This window comes from Jaculus jaculus, chromosome 9 (assembly GCF_020740685.1).
Source record: "Jaculus jaculus isolate mJacJac1 chromosome 9, mJacJac1.mat.Y.cur, whole genome shotgun sequence".
NCBI lineage: Eukaryota > Metazoa > Chordata > Mammalia > Rodentia > Dipodidae > Jaculus > Jaculus jaculus.
Window position 1 is genome coordinate 97,013,442 of NC_059110.1, and position 15,873 is coordinate 97,029,314.

General features: G+C 39.1%; 1 protein-coding gene across 2 annotated transcripts in view; it reads right to left on the minus strand.

The window, feature by feature from the left end:
* Med13 (mediator complex subunit 13) overlaps positions 1-15,873 on the minus strand; it is a 124,942-nt gene that overhangs the window by 15,342 nt on the left and 93,727 nt on the right. For both annotated transcript variants that reach the window (XM_045159209.1, XM_045159208.1), the window contains exons 18-23: positions 13,944-14,167; positions 10,309-10,498; positions 9,127-9,580; positions 6,635-6,854; positions 4,717-4,908; positions 4,311-4,534 (exon numbers count right to left, since the gene is read on the minus strand). In XM_045159209.1, coding sequence (XP_045015144.1) covers positions 4,311-4,534; positions 4,717-4,908; positions 6,635-6,854; positions 9,127-9,580; positions 10,309-10,498; positions 13,944-14,167 — 1,504 coding nt within the window. The remainder of the gene's footprint in view (positions 1-4,310; positions 4,535-4,716; positions 4,909-6,634; positions 6,855-9,126; positions 9,581-10,308; positions 10,499-13,943; positions 14,168-15,873) is intronic.

Here is a 15,873-nt window from a genome sequence, read left to right on the forward strand (position 1 = left end):
CTCTGCAGCCCCAGGATGACATGTCAATAGTCACAATTAGTGAAAAATCGGTTCCGGGATTTCAGTTTACTCTATTGAATAAAACAAAAGGTGGCAGGGCACTTGGTGTGATAAGAATAGTCTTATTACTGGGCTACATACACCCCCAACCCTTAGTTCCTTTTTTTTAAAATTTTTTTTTTGAGGTAGGGTTTCACTGTAGCCCAGGCTGAGCTGAAATTCATGACGTCATCTCAGGGTGGCCTTGAACTCATGGCAATCCTCCTACCTCTGCATGCAAAGTGCTAGGATTATAGGTGTGTGCCACCATGTCCAGCCCTTATTTAATGCTTCAAACCTTTATAATAGCTCTAAAAATACCTACGTATCTGGCATACCAGTTTGCTGGGGGGTGGGGAGAGGGTTGCAGTTTCAAGGTAGGGTTTCACTTTAGCCCAGACTGATCTGGAATTCACCATGTAGTCTCAGGTTGGCCTCAAACTCACTGCAATCCTCCTACCTCTGCCTCCCAAGTGCTGTAGGGTTTTGTTTTTGTGTGTTTGGATTTGGGGGCGGGGGATTTTTCGAGGTAGGGTCTCTCTCTAGCTAGCTGACTTGGATTTACCATATAGTCTCAGGGTAGCCTTGAACTCATAGAGATTCTCCTACTTCTGCCTCCTGAGTGCTGGGATTAAAGGCATGTGCCACCACACTCAGCTCAGTTTGCTCATTTTGACACAGGATCTCTTTAAGCTGTCAAGTTAACTTTACATTCCTAAGCTCAAGTGATCCTCCTCAGTAGCTGGAACTATAGGTATGTGACATTACACTTGGCTTCAACTTCAGAGTTACTGGGTTTTTAAAAATACACCTATGGGGAATGCAATCTGGTCCAGCCATTGTGGAAATCAGTGTGAAGGTACTCCTAGGCATATATCCAAAGGACTCATCTCATTTCCTTAGAAATACGTGCTTAACCATGTTTATTGCTGCTCAATTTATAATAGCTGGAAAATGGAACCAGCCTAGATGTCCCTCAACTGATGAGTGGATAATGAAGATGTGGTACATTTATACAATGGAGTTCTACTCAGTGATAAAGAAAAATGAAGTTATGAAATTTGCAGAAAAATGGATGGATCTGGAAAGGATTATACTAAGTGAGGTAACCCAGTCCCAGAAAGCCAAGCGCCACATGTTCTCTCTCATATGTGGATCTCAGCTACAGATGATTGGGCTTCTGCATGAGAATGAAAATACTTAGTAGCACAGGCCAGTAAGTTAAAAAGGAGACATGAGCTGGGTGTGGTGGCGCACACCTTTAATCCCAGCACTCGGGAAGCAGAGGTAGGAAGATCGCCATGAGCTCAAGGCCACCCTGAGACTACAGAGTTAATTCCAGGTCAGCCTGGACCAGAGTGAGACCCTACCGCGAAAAACCAAAACAAAACAACAACAAAAAAAAGGAGACATGAAGGGAAGAGAAAGGAAGGGAGGAGGGTACTTAATAGGTTGATATTGTATATATGTAAGTACAATGATTGAGATGAGGAGGTAATATGATGGAGAATGGAATTTCAAAGGGGAAAGTTGGGGGGGGGGGATTACCATGGGATTTTTTTTTATAATCATGGAAAATGCTAATAAAAATTTAAAAAGTAAAATAAAATAAAAATGAAAAAAAAATACACCTATGGTTAGCCGGGCTTGGTGATGCACGCCTTTAATCTCAGCACTCGGGAGGCAGAGGTAGGAGGATCACTGTGAATGTGAGTTCGAGGCCACCCTGAGACTACATAGTGCATTCCAGGTCAGCATGGACTAGAGACCCTACCTCGAAACAACAACAACAACAAAACAAACAAAAAAACCTATGGAGCTGGAGAGATGGCTTAGCAGTTAAGGCACTTGCCTGTGAAGCCTAAGGACCCAGGTTCAATTTCCCAGAACCCATGTAAAGAAAGATGCACATGGTGGTACATGTGTCTGGAGTTTGTTTGCAGTAACTAGATGCCCTGGCATGCCAATTCTCATTCTTTCTGTGTTTCATAAATAAATTGTCTCTCATAAATAAGTAAATAAAGGTATTTTTTAAAAACTTAAAAAATAAAATACACCTATGCTGGGCATGGTTGAACAAGCCTTTAATCCCAGCAATCTGAAGGCAGAAGTAGGAAGATCGCCATGAATCCAAGACCACCCTAAGACTACCCTGTGAATTCCAGGCCAGTGAGCAAGAGCAAGACCCTACCTTGACAAACAAACAAACAAAACCCACATAACTATATGTATATTGTTTTAGTATATGTGTATGTATATAATGTTTTTATATGTGTGTGATAACATGTGGGTACCAAACCATGACTGTGGAGGTTAGTGGATAATCTCGGGAGTCAGCCTCACCTTCCACCTTATTTTGAGGCAGGGTCTCTTTAATTTCCAAACTAGCTGGGCCACAACCTTCCAGGGCATTCTCTCCTTGTCTCAGCCTCCCATCTCACCATGTAGTATTGGGATTACACACTTTCTACTGTATCTGCCTTTATGTGTATTCTGGGGGTCCAAACTCAGGCATTCATGTTTGCACAGCAAATGCTTCATCTGCTGAAACATCTCCCGAGCCCCTAAATTTTTTTTAACTTTGTCTGCAAACTACCTCAATTTACCAGAAATACTGTCTAAACTAGCAAAGAAAAGAAAAAAAAAAAAGCAGGTCTCATACTCAAAAGCTTAGAAGGCCATCAAGACCCATCTACAGTTGTAATTCTGAAGCTGCTCCAAGAAACTACTTCCCCAAACCCAAACAATAGCTAAATAACTGGGAGTGGGTCAATTTGGTCAGTGGAAGTCTATGATGCAAGGTAAAGCATATCAATAGAAAGCACATTTACTAATGGGGCCAAACAACACTGTGGTACATTTTTTGACACACCCTTTATGTAATGCAAGTACTTTGTGACTGAGCAAGATTTACTTGGTCCTTAGTATCCCCCAAGCATACTGTCCAATCAATTTACATGTAATGCCACATTTGTAAGAGGTGGATGGAAACATCCTTCAGACAGTATAAATACAAAAGCTGCAATATAGCTGGCTAATGTTCCTAAAAACACATAACCAGCAAGGGGTAGCAAGACAAGTCTGTTCCCATCATAACACCTTTTAATTATTATCCCTTTTCTATCTTTTGTTCAAGGTAGTGATAAAATGGTTAATACTATCCTGGCAATTCTCTCTTCCTTCAGAGAAAAGCATATTCTTTTTTTGTTTGTTTTTCAAGGTAGGGTCTTGCTCTATCTTAGGCTGACCCAGAATTCATATGTAGTCTCAAGATGGCCTTGAACTCATGGGGTTCCTCCTACCTCTGCCTCCCAAATGCTGGGATTAAAGGCGTGCGCCACCACGCCTGGCAGCATATTCTTTCCAAACCTTTTAATTAACACAAACATGCAATGAAAAACAAATCAAAATTATATCAAGGAAGTATGGTAAAAAGCATTGCTTAAAGGCTTGTAATAAAGTCAATATTTATAGCCAATAATAAAAAAAAATGATGTTACCGTAATCTGTATCCATACACAGCTAAAACCCAACAATCATTAAGTATTTCTACAAATACCAATTTTTCAATTTAAAGGAACACAGCCTTTATTTAATAATAAAAATAAAGACTAAAAATAGAAAAGCTAAAACCCAAATCTTAAAACCCAGGGATGGAAATATGCTCAGTGGACAGAGTACTTGGCTAGCATACAAAGGCCCTGGGTTCAACCAGTACCAGCAAACACCAGCACCAAGCTTTAACCCTAAAAATGGGTTCACATTTACCTTTCAGCTTGTCTTCAACAATGTTCACTAGCCTTGAAATTTATCAAGTGCTAACATAAAATGAAGCTCACCAGGTAATGACCTAACAGTTACATCCTTCTTAATAATGGTACAGGTGTCCTACAGATGTTTTACCAGATCAGCTCTCAACATGGGGGAGGGAAAGCTTCCTAGTTCAATGATTCAAAAAAATTTTATCTAAAACCATCACCTCAAACTTCAGAGCATAAAATTTAGGATACTAACAGTTTGTCTATGTCACAGATGAATCAAAAATATTTTTATCTTAATTATACAATATAAACATATTTTAGTATAATAGTTTATATATAAACTCTAAAAATAAGTGACAAGTACACCAAATCAATTCTTAATATTGTAATGTATATAAACTTTAATCAGTTATATGCTTACTGAGTATAAAACAACGTGTGTTTGTGCATGTGTACAAATACTAAAATTTTAAACTGGGATAGTATATACATTTAGGGAAATTTAAGTACCTATTTGGAACATCGATGTTAATGATACATGTTTCTAAAAGTTCTCCATATAGATCTGTGCAAGATGCAAGAATCCACCTTTGATCATGTGATAAACAGTAGCCCACAAAAAGAACATTATATTTCTGTCCAGCTTCTCCATATGCTTCTCCTAGCTCTGTTTGTTTGTCCTTCACTGGAGCCAGAATAAAAGGAGGTGTATAAAGTCGAATACACTCCGGTCTCTGTAAAATAAAAAATTACGGTACTATAGTACTATGCAATCTTAGAAAAATATATATCAACTACCAATTATAACTGGAAAATGAGAGCAAAACAGAAAAAAACTACTATTAGGTTTATATAACATTTTAAAGTGTAGTCATCCATCAACTGTGGTCATGAAAAACACATTTATTATACTTACATCAGGACTTTTAAGCGCAGTTTCCATAGCTAAACCTGGACCAAACCCAGTCAGAGTTTTTACATTGGTTGATGTTGGAAGTGGTCTCCGACACTGGGTAAAGGCCGAAAAAGCCAGAGATTTCAAATGCTGGGTATAGATTTCTCTATCTTCATGCTTCACAGGTTGTAACAGGTACTGACAAGGAACAATCTGAGAGGTATAGGTAAGTATTATAAATGTCAAGCTTCCAACAAATAAGCAAACAAATAGGGCCTACAACTCTAAAAGTCATTACTAGAAAATTAAACAGAATCTAACTTAAATACTACTAAAGAATTTTTTTCTATTACATATTTTCCCCCCTAAGGTAGGCTTTTACTCTAGCCCAGGCTGACCTGGAATTCACTAAGTAATCTCAGGGCGGCCTTGAACTCACGGCAATCCTACCACCTCTGCCTCTCATGTGCTGGAATTAAAGGTGTGTGCCAAGAGACCCATCTTACATAGTTTTGTTAATAATTAATTTTACCAATGGGGACTGGGCTAAAGGACCACCTGAAAACCTTTAAACTTTTCTATACACCAATTATAAAGACTACTATAGACTAGTACTGTTTTATTTCTTCATGAGGCTGGAAAGATGGCCCAGTTGTTAAAGACACTGTCAATGCCTGATGGCCTGGGTTCAATTCCCCATATCCATGTAAGGCCAAATGCACAAAGAGGCACATGCATCTGGAGTTTCCTTACAGCAACAAGAGGCCTTGGCATGCCCATATTCACTCTTTGCCTATTTCAATTAAATGAAATATAAAAAAGAAAACAAAATTTATTCTTCTAATAACTCAAACAGGGTATTCAACATAATCTTTTATTTATTTATTTTTTAAAGACAGGTTCTTGCTATGTAGCTGAGGATGACTTTGAACCGTCACCTGTCTCTATCTCCCAAGTAGAGATTACAGGCATGCATCACCACTACTGGATAACTTCATTATATTCATTGACAATCTAAAGATTTCTTGGGCTAGAGAGATGAATCAGCAGTTAAAGGCACTTGCTTGCAAAGTTCTGATAGCCTGGTTTTGATTCTCCAGTACCTATGTAAAGCCAGATGCACAAAGTGGCACATGCATCTGTAGTTCCTCTGCAGTGGCAGTCCCCCCCCCCCCTTTTTTAAAGGTAGTCTCTCATTCTAACACAGGCTTACTCTGTTGCTCAGACTGGCCTCAAATTCTCAGTCTCCCCAGTGTTGGTATTAAAGGTGTGAACCACTATGCCCAGCTTTCTCTTAAGATTTCGATTACAATATTACTAAAGTATAACTAATATAACCAGTTTTTTAGAAAATTAATCTGAGGTCTAGAGAGAGAGCTGAGTTTGTAAAGTGCTTACTGAATACACATGAGGACCTAAGGTTAGATTCTCAGCATCCATGTAAGGCATGGTGGTGTGCACCTGTGATCCCAGTGCAGGTAGACAGAAACAGGAAGAACCCAGGGGCTTGATGACTAGCTTGCCTAGTGAAACAGAAGAGCTCAGGAACCACTGATAAATACTTCTCAGGAAATAAAGTGGAGACCAGTTTAAGAAACCACCCACAACCGAGCGTGGTGGTGCACGCCTTCAATCCCAGCACTCAGGAGGCAAAGGTAGGAGGATCGCTGTGAGTTTGAGGACAACCTGAGACTACATAATGAATTCCAGGTCAGCCTGGGCTAGACTGAGACCCTACCCAAAAAAACACAAACAACAAAAAAAAGAGGTCACCCACTATTGACCTCTGGCCTCTGCACATGCACAAATGAATGTGTATCCACATATGTGAACATGCATATGAACATACATAGACAACACACACAAATACACATGCAAAAAAATTTAATCTTAATATACACAAGTATCATTTGAAACCTCTAAAACATCAAATTCTTACCTGTACAGAAACAGTACTCTTGATATGAGGAGGAAGAGTCTGGACCATTTCCAAGAAGCACCGGAGTAGGCCCAAAGTCCAGACATTAGAAGAGTTAGTGCTCTCATCTTTATTTTCATATGTAAAAGGATCAATTATATAAACCACAATTGCAGGTGGATAGGTAACTGCATGTGAATCACCATCTGTGGGGATTCCCACTTTATCTCGATCCATTGTGCTAAAATATAAATTAGAAATAAGACAAGTTGAACTATATTTGCTTGGAGTAGCATCTAAGCAGATTCCTACATCCCCCCTTTCTAGGTGCAAAGTATCAGAAAGCCTCTGAAAACTAAGGACATTTCTTTCTGCCCAAACAGAACTATACACTTTGTACACCTAATTTCACAGTGAAATAAAAGGTCTCACACAATGATTGCCAGATAGATGGATGATAGATTGATAAATAGATGATGAATAGATGAGAGGAGGGAGATGTACTTCTTAAAATCATACATTATCTGACACAAGACAGAGCAGAATATTGAGACAAAAGGTTTGCGACACATTTCAGTGGCTACCCCTAAGTGAAGCTGACCAGAAATAGAGGTGGTCCAGAAAAAAACCAAGTTTCCTTATCTATCCAATGTTCCAGCACATTTTTAGACTATGTACACATTAATATCAGACTTTATAAGTTCAGTAGTAAAAAACTTTCATCCTTTGCTGGGTGATTTTATTATTTTTTTTCTATTTTATTTATTTATTTTTTTTGGTTTGTCAAGGTAGGGTCTCACTCTGGCCCAGGCTGACCTGGAATCCACTACGTAGTCTCAGGGTGGCCTTGAACTCACTGTGATTCTCCTACCCTCTGCTGTGACTAAATGCATATGTCACCATGCCTGCCTAATTTTTTTTGGGGGGGGGGGCTAGTTCTGGTAGATAGACCAATCTGGGTAAAAGTTTACCCATATTTATGAGTGTGACTTTGGGTACAACTGTATTCTGAGTAGGTAACAAATGCAGCTAAGCTCAGACTAACCTAACCCATAAATCAAAAGGGATTATAGCAATACCTGCATCATGAAAGGAATGGGCATTGTTACCATCATTGAAGTCATTATATTAAAACTAGAAAGCATTGGATAAAGCACTTACTACCCATTATAATATATGACTTCCAGCTTGTAGATAAGGATGCTGGTTGAAATTACTTAGAACATGCCCCAAAAATCACAAAATGACCAAGATGACATTCAAACAGTAAGAACATAAAGCCTCTGAACCACAGCTGGACCTAGCACGAAGGCCCTGGGATATAAAACATAGGTGCTAGGGATTTGGCTCAGCAGTAAAAGGCACTTTGCTTGCAAAGCCTGCTGACCTGGGTTGAATTCCCCAGCACCTATGCAAAACTACTTGTCAGTCAGATGCATAGTGGCAAGTAACCCTGGCTCAAAGAAGGTGGAACATTAATATCACTTCCTATCTCTACATATACATGATACATGACCATACACATGTCTATGTACACACACACACACACGCTAGAAAAGGCAAGATCAAATGTGATTACTCAATTGCTGGAGGGACTTACATAGATAAATCTACTTGACTATTATGTTGTAGGACAGACTCAAACTATTTACTTTTAATCCCAAGAGTGTATGATAAAAACATTTATTAAAAAGCGCTGAGAAGCTAGGCGTGGTGGCAGATGCCTTTAATCCCAGCACTTGGGAAGCAGAGTTAGGAGGATTGCCGTGAGTTCAAGGCCACCCTGAGACTACAGAGTTAATTCCAGGTCAGCCTGGACCAGAGTGAGACCCTACCTCGAAAAACCAAAAAAAAAAAGGCGCTGAGAAAATGACTCAGCGGTTAAAGGGCTTGCTTGCAAAGCCTGCTGGCCTGGGTTCAGCTCTCAAGCCACCCACAGAATCCAGATGCAAAAAGTGGTCCAAGCATCCAGCATTAGTTTGCAGTGGCAAGAAGCACTGGCACACTCATACATATGTGCAAATATGCATTATTTTTTAAAAACATAAACAGAATTCCCATTATAATTTTATACAAAAAAATATCCAAAGGCTAGAGAGGTGACTTAGCAGTTAAGGTGCTTGCCTGCAAAGCCAATGGACCCAGGATCCAGGACCCACATAAGCTAGATGCACAAGGTGGCACATGTATCTGGAGTTCATTTGCAGTGGCTGGAGGCCCTGGCATGACCATTCTCTCTCTCTCTTTCTGCCTCTTTCTCTAATAAATAAAAATCAAATATTTAAAAAATATTCAATACAATTAAATAAAATTTCAAGGATAAGATCAAAAAGCATTTTATTCTCATTCACAACTGACTTATTTTATAGCTTTTTTATTTCCACAAAGATCAACTCATTTTATTTATTTTGTGGGTGGGGAGACATGGAAATTGAGCCTAGGGTTTCCAGCAGGCTATGCACACACTTTCCTATTGAGCCATCTCATATCCCAAATAGTATTTCTGAAGGTACCTTTCAGACACATCAGGATGAGGCTGAGTGGGAAGTGAAGGTGGCTCTCCTGGTATCCCGGCTGTCTGCAGAGCTGATGACTGCTGCCCTCCAGGCTGGCCACTCTGAGCTGTACCTGCTTGTGTGGGTATGGATCCTGTACCACTAGGGTTCATATTGCCAAAGGGTGGAAATGAAGGTAGTTTGTTTGATGACACTCCACTATTCAGACTGGAGGATGATGAAGATGAAGTTGTAGTCAAAGTTGAATTAGCTGGGGCAACTGAAGTAGATATGGCAACACCTGAAGTCATTGTCATAGTGCTACTTGCTGCAGATGCTAAAGTGGCAGACAGAGTATTAGCATTTCCAGTATTTGACATCTGAGGTGAAATTAAAGACTGACTTGTAGGAGCAACTAAATTAGGCTGTGAAAGCAGAGTGCTGTCCAATGGCTGGGAAGCAAGATAAGGACCTAAAACAAAAATAGGTTATTAATTAATTTACTGATTTTCTTTTTTGATCTACCATATAAATAAGGTCAGCTTGGGCAAGAGTGAGACCCTATCTTGAAAAACCAATTTCTTTGCAAGTGTAATAGACTTCTATTTCCTAAGCAAAATTAAATGTGAATGGCAATATTGACCAACTTTTCATTAAGCCATTAAAAGTGTTTCTAAATCACAAGTTGTAAAAATACTGTCTACTTTGATAGCTAAAATCCAACCAGAGCAATGTTGTCAGGAGGCTTAAGGTACAAAAATGTCTGATTAAATTAAAAAATTTGGAAGCCGGACGTGGTGGCACACGTCTTTAATCCCAGCACTCGAGAGGCAGAGGTAGGAGGATCGCCATGAGTTTGAGGCCACCCTGAGACTACATAGTGAATTACAGGTCAGCCTGGGCCAGAGTGAGACCCTACCTCAAAAAACAAAACAAAACAAACAAACAAACAAAAAAAAAAACCATACAATTTCTGACAGGATCACTATGCAAGAGGTCAGCAAACTTTTTATGCATTTTTAACTTTGGAACCTGTCTCTGCCACAACTACTTAGCTTTGATTTTAGAGCACATACAGAGAGAGAACATGTTAATCAATGGAGGTGACTTTAGTCTACTAAGATTTTATTTACAAACACAGGTGTGAGCCCAACCACCCTTGCTAATAGTGCCCTTATATAATAAATGCAAACTGAGTACCTAGGTCATATCTGCAGACTTGTGCATAAAGCTTGAGTTTAGAAAAAGCTTCATTGTTACCATCAGCTGCCTGAGAAAACCATTCAGCTACTAACTTCTCTGACAGTTTCTTTGATGCAGTAGATCCCACTCTCATGATCCCATCTGTCAACAGCCTTGAAATAGGTCTGTGCTGACCTAATCGACATGACTGCAAATACATATACAGAAAACAGAATTAGTCAATATTTATTATACTGGTAGAGTACACATAAAAGTATTTAAGCTATTCAAAATAAACTTGATTGTTTGTATTTAATATTTGAGGAGACAGATCGGCAATGAAAATGGGGCCACAGATATTTTTCCTTTTTTATCCCCCAGATAGGGTCTTAAGTATCTCAGGCTGGCCTTGGGCTTTACATTTTGCAGTGTTAGGGATTGAACCCAGGACCTTGTGCATTCTAGGTGAGCACCCTACCACTCAGCTACATCCCAGCCTTCTAGACTTAAACGTTCAATATGACTGCAGATGATCTTGAACTTCTGATCATCCTGTCTCTATCTCCCAAATGCTAGGATTACAGACAGGCAAAATTTTCTTTCTAAATTAAAATATTTTTAAAGAAAAGTTCTCTAGATAGTAACAGCATTAGACCCATTTGGTGTGGATAATGAATGATTTTAGAATGCACAAATAAATGAACATTAAAAATGTGGTCATTGCCAAACATGGTGGCACATACTAGTAATTCCAGAACATCAGAGGCTGAGGCAAAAGGGTAACAATTTGAGGCAGTGTGGTTATATTGTGAAACCCTGTCCTAACAGAAAGGAAAACCGAGGTATAGTCATCCATGTTTGCCATCCTAGCTATTCAGAAAGATGAAGCAGAGAGACTATTTGAGCAAAAGAGTTTGAGGAAGACGTATTTCAGAGTCATTTAAAATTATACATCCAGGCTGGAGATAGGCTTAGGGCTGGAGAGATGGCTTAGTGGTAAAGGCACTTGCTTACAAAGCCAAAGGACCCACGTAAGCCACATGAGCACAAGGTGGCACATACACCTGAAGTTCATCTGCAGTGGCTGGAGACCCTAGTGCACCTATTCATTCATATACTCTCTCTTCCCTCTCAAATAAATAAAAATAAAATATTTTTAAAAATTATATATTCACCCTAATTCAATGTTTATAAAACATTGTAACCTTAAGTCAAAACAAAATAAAAGTTGGTATATAAATATATAGTTGCCAATCTCCCTCTAACTCTGTTGGCCATTAAGTTTTATTTTAAAATCAATGTCAAACAGAAATGAAGCAAAGTTCCTTTCATTACTATAATAAGATTTTTAAAGCCTTTAATAACTTAGTATGAATTACGATTTGTTTGTTTTTTTGAGGTAGGATCTCACTCTAGCCCAAGCTGACCTGGAATTCATTATGTAGTCTCAGGGTAGCCTCAATGTACTACGATCCTCCTACCTCTGCCTCCCAAGTGCTGGGATTAAAGGCGTGTGCCACCATGCCTGGCTTCTTGATTTTTTTTTCAAAAGGCAATATAATATACAGTGCTTCCCTGAATCTACTCAACTATGAATTTTTTTATGGGGGGCAATCTTTGAGGAATAATATCCTAAATAATATTATGAAATACTTATAAAAGATCGCACTATGTACTTTTGATTAACTATACTTTTCTTGGGGGGGGGGGAAGCCTGGGGATTGAACCCAGCACCTCCGCACACAAGCCAGGTTAACATTTTATCACTGAGTTACATATCCAGCCCTCTTTTTACTTATTATAAAACAGGCCTCACTAAGGTACTCAGGCTGGCCTTGAACTCACTACTCCATAGCTCAGGAAGGCCTTGAACTTCAGATCCTCTTGCCTACTCTCCCAAGTAACTAAAATTACAAGAATGCCCCTTAAGCACAGCTTAACCAGGAAGTTGGGGAGGAAGCCAACCCATCACTGACCAACGGATCCAGAATCTAAAAGAAAATGAAGTGTAAAGTTGGGAATGGTGGCCCACACCTATAAACCAGAACTGGGGATGCTGAGGCAAGGTAGTTTACCACAAATTAGAAGCCAGCCCATGGGACATAGTGAATTCTGGATAATCTAGGCTCCGATTTATATGCAGAAAGAGGGAGAGCAAGAAACGAGGCAAGGAAGATTAAAATCTACAAGACTGTAAATACCTAAAATGTAAAAAACATTTTTAAAAAAAGGGTTGGAGAGATTGCTTAGCAGTTAAGGCACTTGCCTGAGAAGCCAAAGGACCCAGGTTCAATCCCCCAATATCCACATAAGCCAGATGCACAAGGTGGTGCATGCATCTGGAGTTCATTTGCAGTCACTAGAGGCCCTGGTATGCCCATATTCTCATTTATTCATTCTCTCTCACAAATATAAATAAATAAAATACTGGGCTGGAGGGCTGCCTTAGTGGGTTAAGGCATTTGTCTGCAAGGCCAAAGGCCCCAGGTACAGTTCCCCAGAACCCACATTAGCCAGATGCACAAGGGGACGCATGTGTCGGAGTTTGTTTGCAGTGGCTAGAGGCCCTGGCGTTCCCATTTTTTTTTCTCTCTCTCCCCCTCCATCCCTCCCTCCTCTTTCTCGATCAAATAAATAAATATATTTTTAAAAATTTAAAATGTACAAGACCGAATTTTCAAACAATTGGAGTGAAAAGAATTAATGAAGTAAAAGTCTTTATGTACTAAACACAAAACATTTACAATGAGTAAACCAAGTCAAAGAGAGCACGAAAATTATAACGTAAAAAAGAACAGTCAAGAATTTCAGAACTGACAGGCTGAGAAGATGGCTCAGTGATTAAAGGTACTTGCAAAGTCTGCTGGCCTAGGCTCAATTCCCCAGCACCCATGTAAATCCAGACAAATGTTAAGCACATATCTGGCATTTGTCTACAAGAGACTCTGACGTACATGTACAAACACACACAAATAAAATTTAAAGGAAAAGAATTTCAGAACTGACATAGACCCTAGATATCTAGTCAGATTTACTTCATATCAGAAAAATGGAGTGTAATGTTACTATCTAAATTCCTACAGAATTAGGACTAGAATTTTCTATAAATATAAATTTTCCCGGTTATTTAACAATGCTACCCTTTGTTTCAGAAAAGGCTATTTTCCATATTCATTCATTCATTTATAGGGTCTTGCTATACTTAGCCCAGGCCGGCCTAAGATTCAAGATCCTCCTGCCTCACTCAGGCAACCAAATGCAGGAATTATAGACATGTGCCACAGCAAAGATGACTTTAACTGGGACATATATGCCCTCACTATTTTCCTCCAGTATGTGACCCATGACATATATACCCAACAGAGACTGGCGCAAATGTCCCGTAATGCAATTGGCTATTGAGAGAGCTAAACATCCAGGGGTTCAATCTTTTGACACTGAGACAGGATGCTTCACCTACAAATGTGCTGAACGGCATCCAAAGCCACCATGGGACACACAGCCCCCAGGCCATAAGTCAGGCAGGCATGCCTAGCCAGGGAATGTCACTGTCGTCACTCTGGGCCAACCAGCTGAACCTCCCAGTATGTTTTGTATGTGAAGATATGAATGACAAAACAAGTGTAAATGACACCTCTTTTTAAAACACCTACCTCGTATATTGCAGTAAGATCTCTAAAAAAGCTTTTGGCTCCATTTAACAAAGCCTCATTCTCTGGACATAGTACAACATAGGCTATATCTCTTTGAGATCCATAAGGTTCCAGCATAAGTCTCTCCCAATAAGGGAGAGCAAATGGAGAAAGCACCAGAAAATCATAATCATAACCCAACAAAAACGTGGGGATTGGCAGTGGTTCCGGAGATTCATCAGTTCCTAAATAAGAAAGATGAAGTTTAAGAGAACACTTAAAAGCAAGACATGTCTTCTACTTATTCAAATGTCAAAACTAATTAGGGAAATAATTCTTTAAAAAAAATACCTAAGATCAATAATAACACATTTTCAAAGTTAGGAATTTCCTAAATGGTCATTATAAAACATTAATTATCTTTTTGTTTGTTTGAGTCAAGGCTGTGCTATTAGTACAAGCCGGCCTCATACTCACTATGTATGTAGCCTGCTCTGGCCTCCAAACTGTAGTGATCCTCCTGCCTCAGCCTCTGAAGTGATGGGATTATAGGCATGAGCCACCACACCCAACATTAATTATCTTAATTTAAAAGTTAAAAATTATTTTGAATTGGAAAAACCTAGAAGTACAACAAGAAAACATAAGAGTTTTGTTTATTTTCAATAAATTTGGACTGGGCAAAGTTGTAATCATGAAAAGTTATCCATTAAAAAAAGCTATTTAAAATTTCCTTTCTTTCTTTCTTTTTGCTCATGTAACGTAGGATGGCCTTGAACTCCTGGTCCTACTGCCTGCAGATCACAAATCTACATTTTTGGCATGAAAAGCCATGGCAAAGCAAAATTATTAACAACAAATTGGAATACTTTTCCAATGAATACAATAAATGGCTAATATCTTTATAACAGACGGGAGAAATAAAAATTTGTGAGACACAGCATGGTACAGGAATCAACACTATTTTCTTAAAAAAAAGTAAGAGGGGTTGGGAAGATGGCTCAGCAGTTAAAGGTGCTTGCTTGCAAAGCTTACCAGTCCAGGTTCAATTCAATTCCCCAGCTATCTACTTAAAACCAGAGAAGCCTTTGTTTGCAACAGCAAGAAACACTGGTAAAGCCAAACATACACACATATATGCAAATTAAAAAATTTATTTTTCTTTTCCTTTTTGAGGAAGGCTCTTGTTCTAATCCAGGCTAACCTGGAATTTACTTGTCTACCATGCCCAGCCAAAATTTGTTTTATTTACTTACTTATTTATTTATTTATTTTATTTTATTTTTTTTTTTTTTTTTTTGAGGTAGGGTTTTTGCTCTATCCCAGGCTGACTTGGAATTCACTTGTAGTGTCTGGCCTCAAACTCATAGCAAGCCTACCTCAGCCTTAGAGGCTGGGATTAAAGGCATGCACCACCACGACCAGCGGCCCCCCCCCAAAATGGAGAGGGTAGATCTCAAGTCAAATGTTTTGTTGTTGGGTTGTTTGTTTGTTTGTTTGTTTTTCGAGGTAGGGTCTCACTTTAGCTCAGGCTGACCTGGAATTCACTCTGTAGTCTCAGGGTGGCCTCGAACTCACAGCGATCCTCCTACCTCTGCCTCCCAAGTGCTGGGATTAAAGGCGTGCGCCACCACACCAGGCAAATGTTCTTTTATATGTGTGTGTGTGCATGCGTGTGCAAGTGTGTGTAAAACAATCAAGAGTATTACACCACACAAAAATGGGTTAAAGGACATAAACAAAAATGACACCTTTACATATACAAAGATGTTCAATCTCTTGAGAATATAGTTTAAGACTATTAACAGCAAACAATTCTAACACTATATACCAGGTACTGTTATTCAAAGTTCTTTACATGTACTGTATTAACTTTTCCTTATAAAAATTACAGAAGGCAGATCCTATTACTGAACTCATTTTAATGATGAGAAAAGAAGAATGGAAAAGG